Source organism: Hordeum vulgare, chromosome 5H (assembly GCF_904849725.1).
Source record: "Hordeum vulgare subsp. vulgare chromosome 5H, MorexV3_pseudomolecules_assembly, whole genome shotgun sequence".
Lineage (NCBI taxonomy): Eukaryota > Viridiplantae > Streptophyta > Magnoliopsida > Poales > Poaceae > Hordeum > Hordeum vulgare.
In genome coordinates this window covers 501,503,453-501,518,709 of record NC_058522.1, presented here as the reverse complement: position 1 = coordinate 501,518,709, position 15,257 = coordinate 501,503,453, and the positions used below count along the sequence as shown (strand labels likewise).

The window sequence follows — 15,257 nt, the reverse complement described above, 5'->3', positions numbered from 1 at the left end:
TAGAGTTCAACTTAATCAAATTATATGCTAAACTCCCACTCAAAAAGTACGTCTCTCTAGTCATTTGAGTGGTTCATGATCCACTTACGCTATCCCAAGTCCGATCATCACGTGAGTCGAGAGTAGTTTCAGTGGTAAGCATCCCTATGCTAATCATATCAACTATATGATTCATGATCGACCTTTCGGTCTCATGTGTTCCGAGGCCATGTCTGCACATGCTAGGCTCGTCAAGCTTAACCCGAGTGTTCCGCGTGCGCAACTGTTTTGCACCCGTTGTATGTGAACGTTGAGTCTATCACACCCGATCATCACGTGGTGTCTCGAAACGACGAACTGTAGCGACGATGCACAGTCGGGGAGAACACAATTTCGTCTTGAAATTTTAGTGAGAGATCACCTCATAATGCTACCGTTGTTCTAAGCAAAATAAGGTGCATAAAAGGATTAACATCACATGCAATTCATAAGTGACATGATATGGCCATCATCACGTGCTTCTTGATCTCCATCACCAAAGCACCGGCACGATCTTCTTGTCACCGGCGCCACACCATGATCTCCATCATCATGATCTCCATCAACGTGTCGCCATCGGGGTTGTCGTGCTACTTATGCTATCACTACTAAAGCTACATCCTAGCAAAATAGTAAACGCATCTGCAAGCACATATGTTAGTATAAAAGACAACCCTATGGCTCCTGCCGGTTGCCGTACCATCGACGTGCAAGTCGATATTTCTATTACAACATGATCATCTCATACATCCAATATATCACATCACATCATTGGCCATATCACATCACAATCATACCCTGCAAAAACAAGTTAGACGTCCTCTAATTTTGTTGTTGCATGTTTTACGTGGTGACCAAGGGTATCTAGTAGGATCGCATCTTACTTACGCAAACACCACAACGGAGATATATGAGTTGCTATTTAACCTCATCCAAGGACCTCCTCGGTCAAATCCGATTCAACTAAAGTTGGAGAAACCGTCACTTGCCAGTCATCTTTGAGCAAAGGGGGTTACTCGTAACGATGAAACCAGTCTCTCGTAAGCGTACGAGTAATGTCGGTCCAAGCCGCTTCGATCCAACAATACCGCGGAATCAAGAAAAGACTAAGGAGGGCAGCAAAACGCACATCACCGCCCACAAAACCTTTTGTGTTCTACTCGAGAAGACATCTACGCATGAACCTAGCTCATGATGCCACTATTGGGGAATGTCGCATGGGAAACAAAAATTTTCCTACGCGCACGAAGACCTATCATGGTGATGTCCATCTACGAGAGGGGATGAGTGATCTACGTACCCTTGTAGATCGTACAGCAGAAGCGATTAGAGATCGCGGTTGATGTAGTGGAACGTCCTCACGTCCCTCGATCCGCCCCGCGAACAATCCCGCGATCAGTCCCACGATCTAGTACCGAACGGACGGCACCTCCGCGTTTAGCACACGTACAGCTCGACGATGATCTCGGCCTTCTTGATCCAGCAAGAGAGACGGAGAGGTAGAAGAGTTCTCCGGCAGCGTGACGGCGCTCCGGAGGTTGGTGATGATCTTGTCTCAGCAGGGCTCCGCCCGAGCTCCGCAGAAACACGATCTAGAGGAAAAACTATGGAGGTATGTGGTCGGGCAGCCGTGAGAAAGTCGTCTCAAATCTGCCCTAAAAGCCCCATATATATAGGAGGAGGGAGGGGGACCTTGCCTTGGGGTCCAAGGGAACCCCAAGGGGTCGGCCGAGCCAGGGGGGAGGACTCTCCCCCCCCCCCCCAAACCGAGTCCTACTTGGTTTGGTGGGAGGGAGTCCTTCCCCCTTCCCACCTTTCCCTTTTTTTTTATTTTCCTTTGATATTTTCTTTCTTGGCGCATAGGGGATTGGTTGGCTGTCCCACCAGCCCACTAAGGGCTGGTGTGACCCCCCCAAATACCTATAGGCTTCCCCGGAGTGGGTTGCCCCCCTCCGGTGAACTCCCGGAACCCATTCGTCATTCCCGGTACATTCCCGGTAACTCCGAAAACCTTCCGGTAATCAAATGAGGTCATCCTATATATCAATCTTCGTTTCCGGACCATTCCGGAAACCCTCGTGACGTCCGTGATCTCATCCGGGACTCCGAACAACATTCGGAAACCAACCATATAACTCAAATACGCATAAAACAACGTCGAACCTTAAGTGTGCAGACCCTGCGGGTTCGAGAACTATGTAGACATGACCCGAGAGACTCCTCGGTCAATATCCAATAGCGGGACCTGGATGCCCATATTGGATCCTACATATTCTACGAAGATCTTATCGTTTGAACCTCAGTGCCAAGGATTCGTATAATCCCGTATGTCATTCCCTTTGTCCTTCGGTATGTTACTTGCCCGAGATTCGATCGTCAGTATCCGCATACCTATTTCAATCTCGTTTACCGGCAAGTCTCTTTACTCGTTCCGTAATACAAGATCCCGCAACTTACACTAAGTTACATTGCTTGCAAGGCTTGTGTGTGATGTTGTATTACCGAGTGGGCCCCGAGATACCTCTCCGTCACACGGAGTGACAAATCCCAGTCTTGATCCATACTAACTCAACTAACACCTTCGGAGATGCCTGTAGAGCATCTTTATAGTCACCCAGTTACGTTGCGACGTTTGATACACACAAAGCATTCCTCCGGTGTCAGTGAGTTATATGATCTCATGGTCATAGGAATAAATACTTGACACGCAGAAAACAGTAGCAACAAAATGACACGATCAACATGCTACGTCTATTAGTTTGGGTCTAGTCCATCACGTGATTCTCCCAATGACGTGATCCAGTTATCAAGCAACAACACCTTGTTCATAATCAGAAGACACTGACCATCATTGATCAACTGGCTAGCCAACTAGAGGCATGCTAGGGACGGTGTTTTGTCTATGTATCCACACATGTAAATGAGTCTTCATTCAATACAATTATAGCATGGACAATAAACTATTATCTTGATACAGGAATTATAATAATAACTATACATTTATTATTGCCTCTAGGGCATAATTCCAACACTTCCAACATGTATCGTCACCTCGCCTTTAGCTAGTCTCCGTTTATGCCGTAGCTTTCATTTCGTGTTACTAATCACTTAGCAACCGAACCAGTATCCAATACCCTCATGCTACTAGGAGTACTAGTAAAGTACACATAAACATCATGTATATCAAATACACTTCTTTTGACTTTTGCCAGCCTTCTTATCTACCAAGTATCTAGAGTTGCTCCGCCTCAGTGACTGTTCCCCTCATTACAGAAGCACTTAGTCTCGGGTTTGGGTTTAATCTTGGGTCTCTTCATTAGTGCAGCAACTGTTTTGCCGTTTCACGAAGTATCCCTTCTAGCCCTTGCCTTTCTTGAAACTTAGTGGTTTTACAAACCATCAACTATTGATGCTCCTTCTTGATTTCTACTTTCGCAGTGTCAAACATCGCGAATCGCTCAAGGATCATTGTATGTATCCTTGATATGTTATAGTTCATCACGAAGCTCTCACAGCTTGGTGGCAGTGACTTTGGAGAACTATCATTATCTCATCTGGAAGATTAACTCCCACTTGATTCAAGCGATTGTCGTACTCAGACAATCTGAGCACATGCTCAACGATTGAGCCTTTCTCCTTTACTTTGTGGACAAAGAATCTTGTCGGAGGTCTCGTACCTCTTAACAAGGGCACAAGCATGAAATCATAATTTCATCTCTTTAGAACATCACTTATGTTCCGTGACGTTTTACAACGTTTTCGGCGCCTTGCTTCTAAGCCATTAAGTATTTTGCACTGAACTATCGTGTAGTCATCAGCAACGTGTATGTCGGATGTTCATAGCATCCACAGACGACGCTCGAGGTGCAGGACACCGAGTGGTGCATTAAGGACATAAGCCTTCTGCGTAGCAACGAGGACAATCCTCGGTTTTACAGACTCAGTCTGCAAAGTTTGCTACTATCAATTTTCAACTAAATATTCTCTAGGAACATATAAAAACAGTACAGCTATAGCGCAAGCTACATCGTAATTCGCAAAGACCATTAGACTATGTTCATGACAATTACTTCAATTAATCATATTACTTAAGAACTCCCACTCAAAAAGTACATCTCTCTAGTCATTTGAGTGGTACATGATCCAAATCCACTATCTCAAGTCCGATCATCACGTGAGTCGAGAATAGTTTCAGTGGTAAGCATCTCTATGCTAATCATATCAACTATACGATTCATGCTCGACCTTTCGGTCTCATGTGTTCCGAGGCCATGTCTGCACATGCTAGGCTCGTCAAGCTTAACCCGAGTGTTCCGCGTGCGCAACTGTTTTGCACCCGTTGTATGTGAACGTTGAGTCTATCACACCCGATCATCACATGGTGTCTCGAAACGACGAACTGTAGCAACGGTGCACAGTCGGGGAGAACACAATTTCGTCTTGAAATTTTAGTGAGAGATCACCTCATAATGCTACCGTCGTTCTAAGCAAAATAAGGTGCATAAAAGGATTAACATCACATGCAATTCATAAGTGACATGATATGGCCATCATCACGTGCTTCTTGATCTCCATCACCAAAGCATCGGCACGATCTTCTTGTCACCGACGTCACACCATGATCTCCATCAACGTGTCGCCATCGGGGTTGTCGTGCTACTCATGCTATTACTACTAAAGCTACGTCCTAGCAAAATAGTAAACGCATCTGCAAGCACAAACGTTAGTTATAAAGACAACCCTATGGCTCCTGCCGGTTGCCGTACCATCGACGTGCAAGTCGATATTATCTATTACAACATGATCATCTCATACATCCAATATATCACATCACATCATTGGCCATATCACATCACAAGCATGCCCTGCAAAAACAAGTTAGACGTCCTCTAATTTTGTTGTTGCATGTTTTACGTGGTGACCATGGGTATCTAGTAGGATCCCATCTTACTTACGCAAACACCACAACGGAGATATATGAATTGCTATTTAACCTCATCCATGGACCTCCTCGGTCAAATCCGATTCAACTAAAGTTGGAGAAACTGACACCCGCCAGTCATCTTTGAGCAACGGAGTTACTCGTAGCGATGAAACCAGTCTCTCGTAAGCGTACGAGTAATGTCGATCCGAGCCGCTTCGATCCAACAATACCGCGGAATCAAGAAAAGACTAAGGAGGGCAGCAAAACGCACATCACCGCCCACAAAAACTTTTGTGTTCTACTCGAGAAGACATCTACGCATGAACCTAGCTCATGATGCCACTGTTGGGGAACGTCGCATGCGAAACAAAAAATTTCCTACGCGCACGAAGACCTATCATGGTGATGTCCATCTACGAGAGGGGATGAGTGATCTACGTACCCTTGTAGATCGTACAGCAGAATCGTTAGTGAACGCGGTTGATGTAGTGGAACGTCCTGACGTCCCTCGATCCGCCCCGCGAACCGTCCCGCGATCAGTCCCACGATCTAGTGCCGAACGGACGGCACCTCCGCGTTCAGCACACGTACAGCTCGACGATGATCTCGGCCTTCTTGATCCAGCAAGAGAGACGGAGAGGTAGAAGAGTTCTCCGGCAGCGTGACGACGCTCCGGAGGTTGGTGATGATCTTGTCTCAGCAGGGCTCCGCCCGAGCTCCGCAGAAACGCGATCTAGAGGTAAAACCGTGGAGATATGTGGTCGGGCTGCCGTGGCAAAGTTGTCTCAAATCAGCTCTAAAACCCCACTATATATAGGAGGAGGAGGGGGGAGACTTGCCTTGGGGTCCAAGGACTCCCAAGGGAGTCGGCCGAGCCAAGGGGGGAAGGCTCGCCCCCCCAAACCGAGTTGGACTTGGTTTGGTGGGTGGGAGTCCTTCCCTTCCTTCCCACCTCCCTTTTTTTTCTCTTTGATTTTTCTTTGTATGGTGCATAGGGCCCTTTTGGCTGTCCCACCAGCCCACTAAGGGCTGATGCGCCACCCTAATGGCCTATGGGCTTCCCCGGGGTGGGTTGCCCCCCCCCCCCCCCCCGGTGAACTCCCGAAAATCATTCGTCATTCCCGGTACATTCCCGGTAACTCCGAAAACCTTCCGGTAATCAAATGAGGTCATCCTATATATCAATCTTCGTTTCCGGACCATTCCGGAAACCCTCGTAACGTCCGTGATCTCATCCGGGACTCCGAACAACATTCGGTAACCAACCATATAACTCAAATACGCATAAAACAACGTCGAACCTTAAGTGTGCAGACCCTGCGGGTTCGAGAACTATGTAGACATGACCCGAGAGACTCCTCGGTCAATATCCAATGGCGGGACCTGGATGCCCATATTGGATCCTACATATTCTACGAAGATCTTATCGTTTGAACCTCAATGCCAAGGATTCATATAATCCCGTATGTCATTCCCTTTGTCCTTCGGTATGTTACTTGCCCGAGATTCGATCGTCAGTATCCGCATACCTATTTCAATCTCGTTTACCGGCAAGTCTCTTTACTCGTTCCGTAATACAAGATCCTGCAACTTACATTAAGTTACATTGCTTGCAAGGCTTGTGTGTGATGTTGTATTACCGAGTGGGCCCCGAGATACCTCTCCGTCACACGGAGTGACAAATCCCAGTCTCGATCCATACTAACTCAACGAACACGTTCGGAGATACCTGTAGAGCATCTTTATAGTCACCCAATTACGTTGCGACGTTTGATACACACAAAGCATTCCTCCGGTGTCCGTGAGTTATATGATCTCATGGTCATAGGAACAAATACTTGACACGCAGAAAACAGTAGCAACAAAATGACACGATCAACATGCTACGTCTATTAGTTTGGGTCTAGTCCATCACATGATTCTCCTAATGATGTGATCCCGTTATCAAGTGACAACACTTGCCTATGGCCAGGAAACCTTGACCATCTTTGATCAACGAGCTAGTCAACTAGAGGCTTACTAGGGACAGTATTTTGTCTATGTATTCACACAAGTATTGTGTTTCCAATCAATACAATTATAGAATGGATAATAAACGATTATCATGAACTAAGAAATATAATAATAACTAATTTATTATTGCCTCTAGGGCATATTTCCAACAAGTCCTCCACGGCCCGGTCCGGGTCGGCCTTCACAGCTGCGGGATCAAGCGTCGGGACGATCATGTGGTCTTCCACGGTCACCGCCCTGCGCGCCCACCGCGGGTTGTTGTCGTCCTTTGACCCATCTCCATCTGTCACCTGCCATTTGACACACGTATGAACTCACGCGTTTAATCTAGAGGTAATAACACTTGTAGTACCTAAACTTGCCATCGATGATCACTTTGATGTCTAAACTTGGAAAATACATTGATCCGGTTCTATAACTTGGTTGTATGGTTCAAATACGGTTCAAATCACATTTAGATACATATGTGTTGCTGACTAGGCATGTCAACATGGCGCGGGACCCATTTGCAGCGACGGACAAACTAACATAGAAAATGTGTACGACTCAATTACCATCAGGTCCCACCTGCCAGTGAACAATTGAAATTAATAAAAAATAAAGATACCCCGGTATTCGAACAGCGACCTGTATGCTATCAATGACCCGCGCCAACCACATAATCAAAATAAGTTTGTTGTGTACTATGCACTGCTCCTGTTTATTTAACTAACTACACCGTGGAGTTAAATGGGTTGCAATCAATGCCATCCATTTTTCACGTGTTAGTTATTTTCCTTCATTAGCAATTACAAAAGTATTCAACCTATAATAACAATATTAAGAAAACATAAAATTTAATTTTAAAAATTCATGAAAATTTACATAATAATAAACAATTAATAAACCGTTGTCGAAATTTTTAAAAGAATTTTTGTATATAATAAAATAATTTTACAATTTTCCAAAATGTATACATTTTGAATTGTTCATCTAATTTTTAAAATCTTCAATTTTAAAAGATATATCCACGTGCTCCGTTTTAGAATTTTAGTCTTTTTCCTTTTTATGTCACCCTTCCACATGTGTCCTTTTTTCGTTTTTAGAAATTTTAGAACATAGATAAAATATTGTAATAGTAACCAAGATAAATCTAGAATCTTGTTGTCTTAAAATGTTTTTTTAACTATAAAAATGTATGTATAGTTTAAAATGTGTTAATTTAAATATAAGAATATATAAGATCATTGGGTCACACTAGGCTGTTATATATATATTTATGGATATTTTAAAAATTATTTTCATTCAAAAATATATCTTTTGACAAACACATTTACTTTATTAAAATATATGGACACTTTTTACAACTAGAAATGCATTTCCTAAAAGCATGAACACTTTATATACTACCTGAATTTCTTGTAATTTCCAAAAATAAATAAATAACTAATAGGTGGAAAATGGGTTGCACTAACTTTACACCATTTAACTCAACGGTCTTGTCAGGTAGATCAACTGTGCTAGTGACGATGAATAGGCAATAATTTTACCTCGTGAAAGTGGTTACGCAGGTCTTTCATGGAGCACACTCCCCTAGTTGGAATCCCAGCCTAACCATTTTTTTGTTTATTATAGTTGTATACTAACAGGTGGGACCCGATGATCAGTGAGATACACTCTTTGTGTCCGTCTATCCGGCACTGCAAGTGAGCCGTGCGCCATGCTGGCATCTCTAGTCAGCAATACATACGTATCTAGACGTGATATGAACCGTATTTGAATCATATTGCCAAGTTTTGGAATCGATTCGGTGTATTTTTCAAGTTCGGGCACCAAAGTGAACATCGCTCGCAAGTTTGGGCACCATGTTGGTGTTATTACCTCTTTAATCTATAATTATACTAATTTGAGACTTCCAAAAAATTACAACATTAATTAGATTTTACGAGCCATTAATATGATGGGACCAAATTATTACGTTGTAGATCAACTCACCGGAAAAAAACACATATCTCTCTCCCGTGATCCAATCGAGCCACACACACAAAAAAAACAGGTATCTCTCTCGCATGTACCTCTCTCCCATCATCCAAAGTCGTAACCATCCAAAAGAACACATATATCTCTCTCCCGTGATCCAATCGAGTCACACACAAAAAACAGGTATCTCTCTCGCATGTACCTCTCTCCCATCATCCAAAGTCGTTCAATCTCTCAACCATAAAACAAAAATGTCAGCCCTAGCCGCCGGACAAAGCAGCATGCGATCTCTCCTCTTCCCCATGTGTACAACGTTGGTTGCTCCCCCAAATTGCTTCTTCTCTATCCGTCTCGATCTGCTGTGTGTGTACCCGTGTATCCAAGCGGTTAATTTTCAGCATTATAAGTAGGCATACTTCGTGCAGAGGCCAGCATGTCCATGCGACTGCATACATATACGTGGTAGATGTTGTCTAGCCGCGGCATGTATGATGGTTACATGGCAGCCAATGACACCGGCGGGACGACGCTTTGCCCATGAACCTTCAAAGGACTGGTGGCACAAAGATTTACCTGTTTGATGTCGTCAAGTTGGTCCTCGGTTGTCCATTTCAATCTCCACAGGCAAGTAACCTGCCCTCATTTTTTTAATTCCCTGATTTATTTCCAGTCAGTTGGTCTTATGAGAAATCCAAAAAAAATCTCTTTATACTTAGCGTCTGATTAAAAATAAATTCACCATGTGCATGCCCATCCAATTCAGCATGTCTAGACTTGATTATGTTGTATGGATAGGAGCAGATTTAGTAAGTGGCCGAGCCGGCGTGAAAACAATGGGTGTACAGAGCTCACCAAATATTTGTCAAAATTTTCTACTAATTCGATTGATTTCTTTATTCTGCAGTGTATTATCTCCTAATAATCTTCAAACAATGCAACGAAGGAGGATGTGTTTTTCTGTCTCTAATAGTGAGGTTGCCCTGTGAACGAACTGCGGACTGGTGACATGTTGATCCCAACTCTATTCTCGATCCTTCAAATTAATTAAATCCATCACGGAAAAAAGAACCATGCAATCAGCATAATCGGTAACATATTCAGATGATGTTGTTTAGAAGATTTGAATGGTTTATAGGTTTCGTTCAAGTATGTGCTAAAGCTCCGATTATCTGCCCGTACATCTCTGATTATCCTTCATGACAGAATTATGTGAAGGTATGATGATTAGGGTTCGAACATTCTCCATATATTAAGCGGCCAAATTGTATACTTATTACACTAGTAGAAAACAGGGCTTTCGTCCCAGCTCGATTTACACATTAGTCCCGGTTCCATTATGAACCGGGACTAATGTTAGCATTAGTCCTGGTTCGAGCGGCAATTACACCGGTCGGGCATCAGTCCCGGTTTAAATGAAACCTTTAGTCCCGGTTCGAGACACGAACCGGGACTAAAGGGGTTCTGATTTTTTTTTTCTGTTTTTAAATTTGTTTTCTGTTTGTAGTTTCTGTTTTAAATTGCTTATATCTTTTAGGATATTTGATGTTTTTGAGTGATTCTTTTTGCATTAGATTCAAAATTTTGTCTAGTTTATGTTTCTGTCATTAGTTTTCAAATTTGAAAGGTTTAAATCTGAATTTGTTCAAATTTTCTTAAAATCCAGATTGTGAATAACTTCAGTTTACAAATAGTTTTTAATTTAATTCTTTTTGCTCCTAGTCATGTGTTACATTGTTGTCACATTAAAATTTATTTGGTTATTTTTAGAATAATTTAAATTAGGATTTTAATTAAAACAATATTCTTTTGCTTATATAGTTGTTTTAATCATTTAATTGTTGTTTATATTATTTTTAGTTAGTTCTTTCAGTACATTTTAACCCTCTCAACTTTGTAGCACATGTTATGTGGGTGAAATGATGATACCATGCTAAGTTTCAACCTTTTCAGAGTTCATTTGTCGAATTTTTCAGTTTCAGGGTCATTTAGCTCAAAAAATTATTAAATGCTTGAAAAATAGCAAATGGAGTTATAAAGGGTTGAATTTTTAGGACGTGGTTTTGAATGGTGCATACTGAATGCACAAAATGCACAAAAAGTCTGGAGTTGAAATAAGTAAAAAAATGAAATGCCTTTATACGAGATGGGTTTTCGTGTGAAACCTTGATACTTCAAAGGTGATGGTTCAGTTTGTACACGAAGTGCATCCAGTTTTTGTCGTAACCCTTTCAACTTTTTAGCACAATCTATGTGGGTGAAATGATGATACCATGCCAAGTTTTAACATTTTCAGAGTTCATTATAATGCTTTTCAATTTTAGTGCCATTTAGCTGAGAAAAATCATTAAATGCATGAAAAATAGCAAATGAAGTTAGAAAGGGTTACTCTGGCTTGGTTAACCTTAGTTGTGACTCTGGCGCGGACGGTGCTAGCAGATGTTGTCGACGGTATGATTGGACTCTTGGCTAAAGGGGGATTCTGAAATTTTCAAACTCTACCCCCCTAGTGGACCGGCTTTTTTAGTTTTGTAGAATATAAAAAAAATGATAAAATCTTCAAAAAATAAAATCCTTTGAGATGTAGTTAGGTTTTAGTGTCTAGTTGGTACAGAAATTTTGAGATATGAATTTTGACCGTTTTTGCAAAACAAAGGAAAAAAATGTAAAACGGCCATAACTTTTGCATACGATGTCAAAAAAAAGTTTAATATATCAAAAAAACCTAGAGAAAAATTGAGACTCGATTTCACCCGGGCTTGCCCGGTGAAGTTTTCTCAGATGCTCAAAATTCCAAATGTAAAAAAAGTTATTTTAAAAAGAAGTTTTTTTCCAGAAAAATCAGAAAAAATAATTTTATTTAAAAATAAATAAATGATGTCATATTTGGATTCCTCACATTTTTCTAATAATAATGGATATATTATTTGTCGATTTTAGATTTACATATTTAAAGATATTAATTATGCCATATTAAATGAATAAATGGCAAAAAAGAATAAAATATTAGGTTGTTTTCATTGAAATTCACTATTATTATTACTTATTTTGTTTATTATTTATATTTTTTTGGAATTCAAAAAATTAAATCATGTGACATGACATCAAGACCTAAGGTTGTTTAGGATTGATAGCTTACTATTGTCACGAAAACAAGAAGTGCAAACTTGGTAACTAGGGGCGATAAAACCAGAAAGTTAAGCGTGCTCGGTTTGAAGCAGTGATAGGATGGGTGACCGGTCAGGAAGCTTGATTAGAGATTAAATTGTCAAATAATTCAAAAATTTGACAGCGGGTCAAACAAAATAAACAGGTGAAGCCTTTAGTCCCGGTTGGTAACATGAATCGGGACTAAAGGTCCTCCCTCCACACTCAACCAGATTAAGTTGTCAAATAATTCAAAGATTTGAAAGTGGGAATAAAACATAAATACAAATCAAAAATATTAAAAAATAAAATTTGAAAAAGAATTCAAAAAACATCTACCTTTTCGGGTCAAACAAAATAAACAGGTGGAGCCTTTAGTCCCGGTTGGTAACACGAACCGGGACTAAAGGTCCTCCCTCCACACTCGCCCAAACAGCGCCACGTGGAGTCCTATTAGCTTCATGAACCGGGACTAATGGCCCAACCGAACTGGGGCTATAGGCCCTATTTCTACTAGTGTTATTAGATCACGTAGTTAGATTTTAAACCAACTGGTCATAGATGTAGCTCAAGTACTATTTGAACTGCACATGTTTTTTAGTTGCATGGTTATGTGATGTATAAAAATAAGGATTCATAATTTGGTGCTTAAATAGGACAGCAAACATGAATGTTTTTCTTTCATATTTCTATACTGGGGAACCATGTTTTTTTGGAGTAATGGAACAACGTTTCTGCATTGCAGCACTGAATTTTGTTTGGATGATGTCACAGCTTTTCCATGGTTCACTATACAATTTTTTTGGATGATGTTGCAGATATATTTTTCCTTAATTTTTGGCTAGATGTTGGATGAAATTCCTGCAAGTCAAAATAATTTATTTCATTACCAGAGGTACAAGTGAAAGTCTAAGGAGAATCTATGAACGACCATCAGGTTCTATGATAAATTTGTTTGTGGGAGAGAATGGTGTGCAGTCAACAGTAACAAGAGCTGATCATCAGGTTCGAAGGATGCATGAGTACATGGTATGTATTACTCTACAAGCAAAAGTAAAGTACATCGCCTATTTATGTTGAATGTGAAAATAACTGATTATTATATGTACTGGAGATTTTAGGGGTTATTTTTGACAGTGAAGTAATTGTTGTTCTGATAAAGGTGGTGGCACCAAACCTCTACCGAACTAGAATTAAGGATTGAAGGCAATATTATTTTTTTGCACTTCCTAATATGGTAACCTGCATGTATGATTAGTGAATTGTTCTCTTTAATTAGTATCTATGATCAGCGGGAAAAAGATTTGAGTGTAATTATGTTCACAAGGATTTCTACATTCATTTGCGTTTAAATTGTTATTTAGACGATTGTCTTTATGTCATGCAATAGAGTGACAAGGTCACTCTTCATATCTATAATGAGATTAAAAAGAGTAGTACTGCCATATATTTAAGGAATTTTCTGGATGTATTATTATGAACTACAAAAAAGTTTACATCATATTGTTGCATATCACGGGTCTTATTATCAGCCAATTACATGGGAGTAATTATGTTGATCATATCTCAAGTTGTTACTGTAATCCATACATATAACATAAGAGAAGGGACAGAGATCCATTATATATGTGAAGATGCATGTACGATCATTCTTTTCTATACGTTATATATGCGCGGTTGGATGCTATTTACCCTAATTCGTTTTTGTTAGATTTTTTCAGGCACAAATGGTATAGATCAGTGCATCTGAAATACCAAGAGGTGAAATATACATACTTGGCTACACCCAGAAGGAAAAGTATTACAGATTTATGCATAGGTAAGATATGCCCACATTTCAATTATTCTCTTTCATAATTTGAGTTTGAAATTTCTCAAACTGAAATGCCATGATGTCCATGTTATTTTTTATTGGACTTTGTCATGCCTGATCATGTTATTATAAGGTTTTCAAGCTTCCATTTGTGGTTAAATGGAAATATTACCAGTAAAACCATGACAACAAGGCACATGATATGGAATATTGACAAAAAAAAGAGCCCAGGTACATGGAGACTGATAAAAAAGAGAGAACAAAAAACAGTATTTTGAAACCTCAAAAAGCAAACAATGATACATGTAAGAATAATGTGTAGTAGTATGTATGTACTAAGTCTTATTAATATACATTTGCATCCGTGGTGTATGCAATAGAAGGGCAAATATATGGATCCATCTAGACTTACCTTTTTCATTTTTGGAGCCACAAAATTGCCCTTTTGTGTAGCTTACAAATGACCGTATTTTTAAGAAAAAAATTACAATATGCAGAAACATCAATAAATTTCCGTGCATTTTTCAGCACCAATCCTTTTAAAGTGCATGCTTATGTTTTAAAGTTACTTTGTGAATTCCAGTAGTGCTTCACAGTATATCTAGACCTAGACCGTGCGAATGTATGGGTTGACGACTAGTTTAACTAGATAGTGACAAAAACATTAAGTATGCTGTTACTGGTAAGAGTATGCATGTATTCTTACTTGGATGCTGCGGAAGCGTGGGAAACGGGCAAGTTCGGCGGCGACGCCGGCGCTGAAGACTGGTAGGTTTACGGGAGAGCCAAGGCCGATGGTAACGACGATGTATATAGCTTCCATGAGTCTTCCAGTAGGGGTGACAGGCTCCTCCCCTCCATAGCCGCCGGGGAACCGCCCGTCGTCGTCCATTCGGACGCTGCCGATCTCGGCGTACGTATGGGGAGCAATCGGCTCCTTGGCACAGAGGCTATCGAGGGGCTAAGACTGCTAGCGTTCATAGCTACTACTTTAGTTTCAAGAGTCGATCGCTGCATGTACTACGGAGTGATCTGCTCGGTCTGTAGGTGGGTAGGTATATATATAGGATGAAGAGTATGGATGTGTTCCCCTTTCCGTGTCCTTCCTTGCTAGCTTGTACACACACACACGCGCGCGTACGAGACCTTAAAAGCAGCATTTTTTTTTTCATTTTTTCATTTCATTTTTATTTTCATTTTTTTATGTTTTTTTGGTCGTTTATACAGCGTTTCGGATTGAGGCACAGAGAAACACACCCATGACCTAACATCACAAGACCTAATCCACCCATACCGCCCCCGCGAGGCGACGGGGAGGGACCTCCGATCTCCGCCGCATGTCGCCTCCGCCTGCCTCAAGCTCCATTGTCCTCGCCCAAGGGCCCG

General features: G+C 41.0%; 1 protein-coding gene across 1 annotated transcript; it reads right to left on the bottom strand.

Annotated features, from left to right (window-relative positions):
• Positions 1 to 7,041: 7,041 nt before the first annotated feature.
• On the bottom strand, positions 7,042 to 14,890 carry LOC123400101 (wax ester synthase/diacylglycerol acyltransferase 4-like). The gene is made up of 2 exons (XM_045094512.1): positions 14,578 to 14,890; positions 7,042 to 7,245 (listed from the first exon to the last, which is right to left on the bottom strand). Exons 1-2 carry the CDS (start codon positions 14,761 to 14,763, stop codon positions 7,045 to 7,047), a joined length of 387 nt encoding a protein of 128 aa, XP_044950447.1. The 5' UTR covers positions 14,764 to 14,890; the 3' UTR covers positions 7,042 to 7,044.
• Between the last annotated feature and the right edge of the window lie 367 nt (positions 14,891 to 15,257).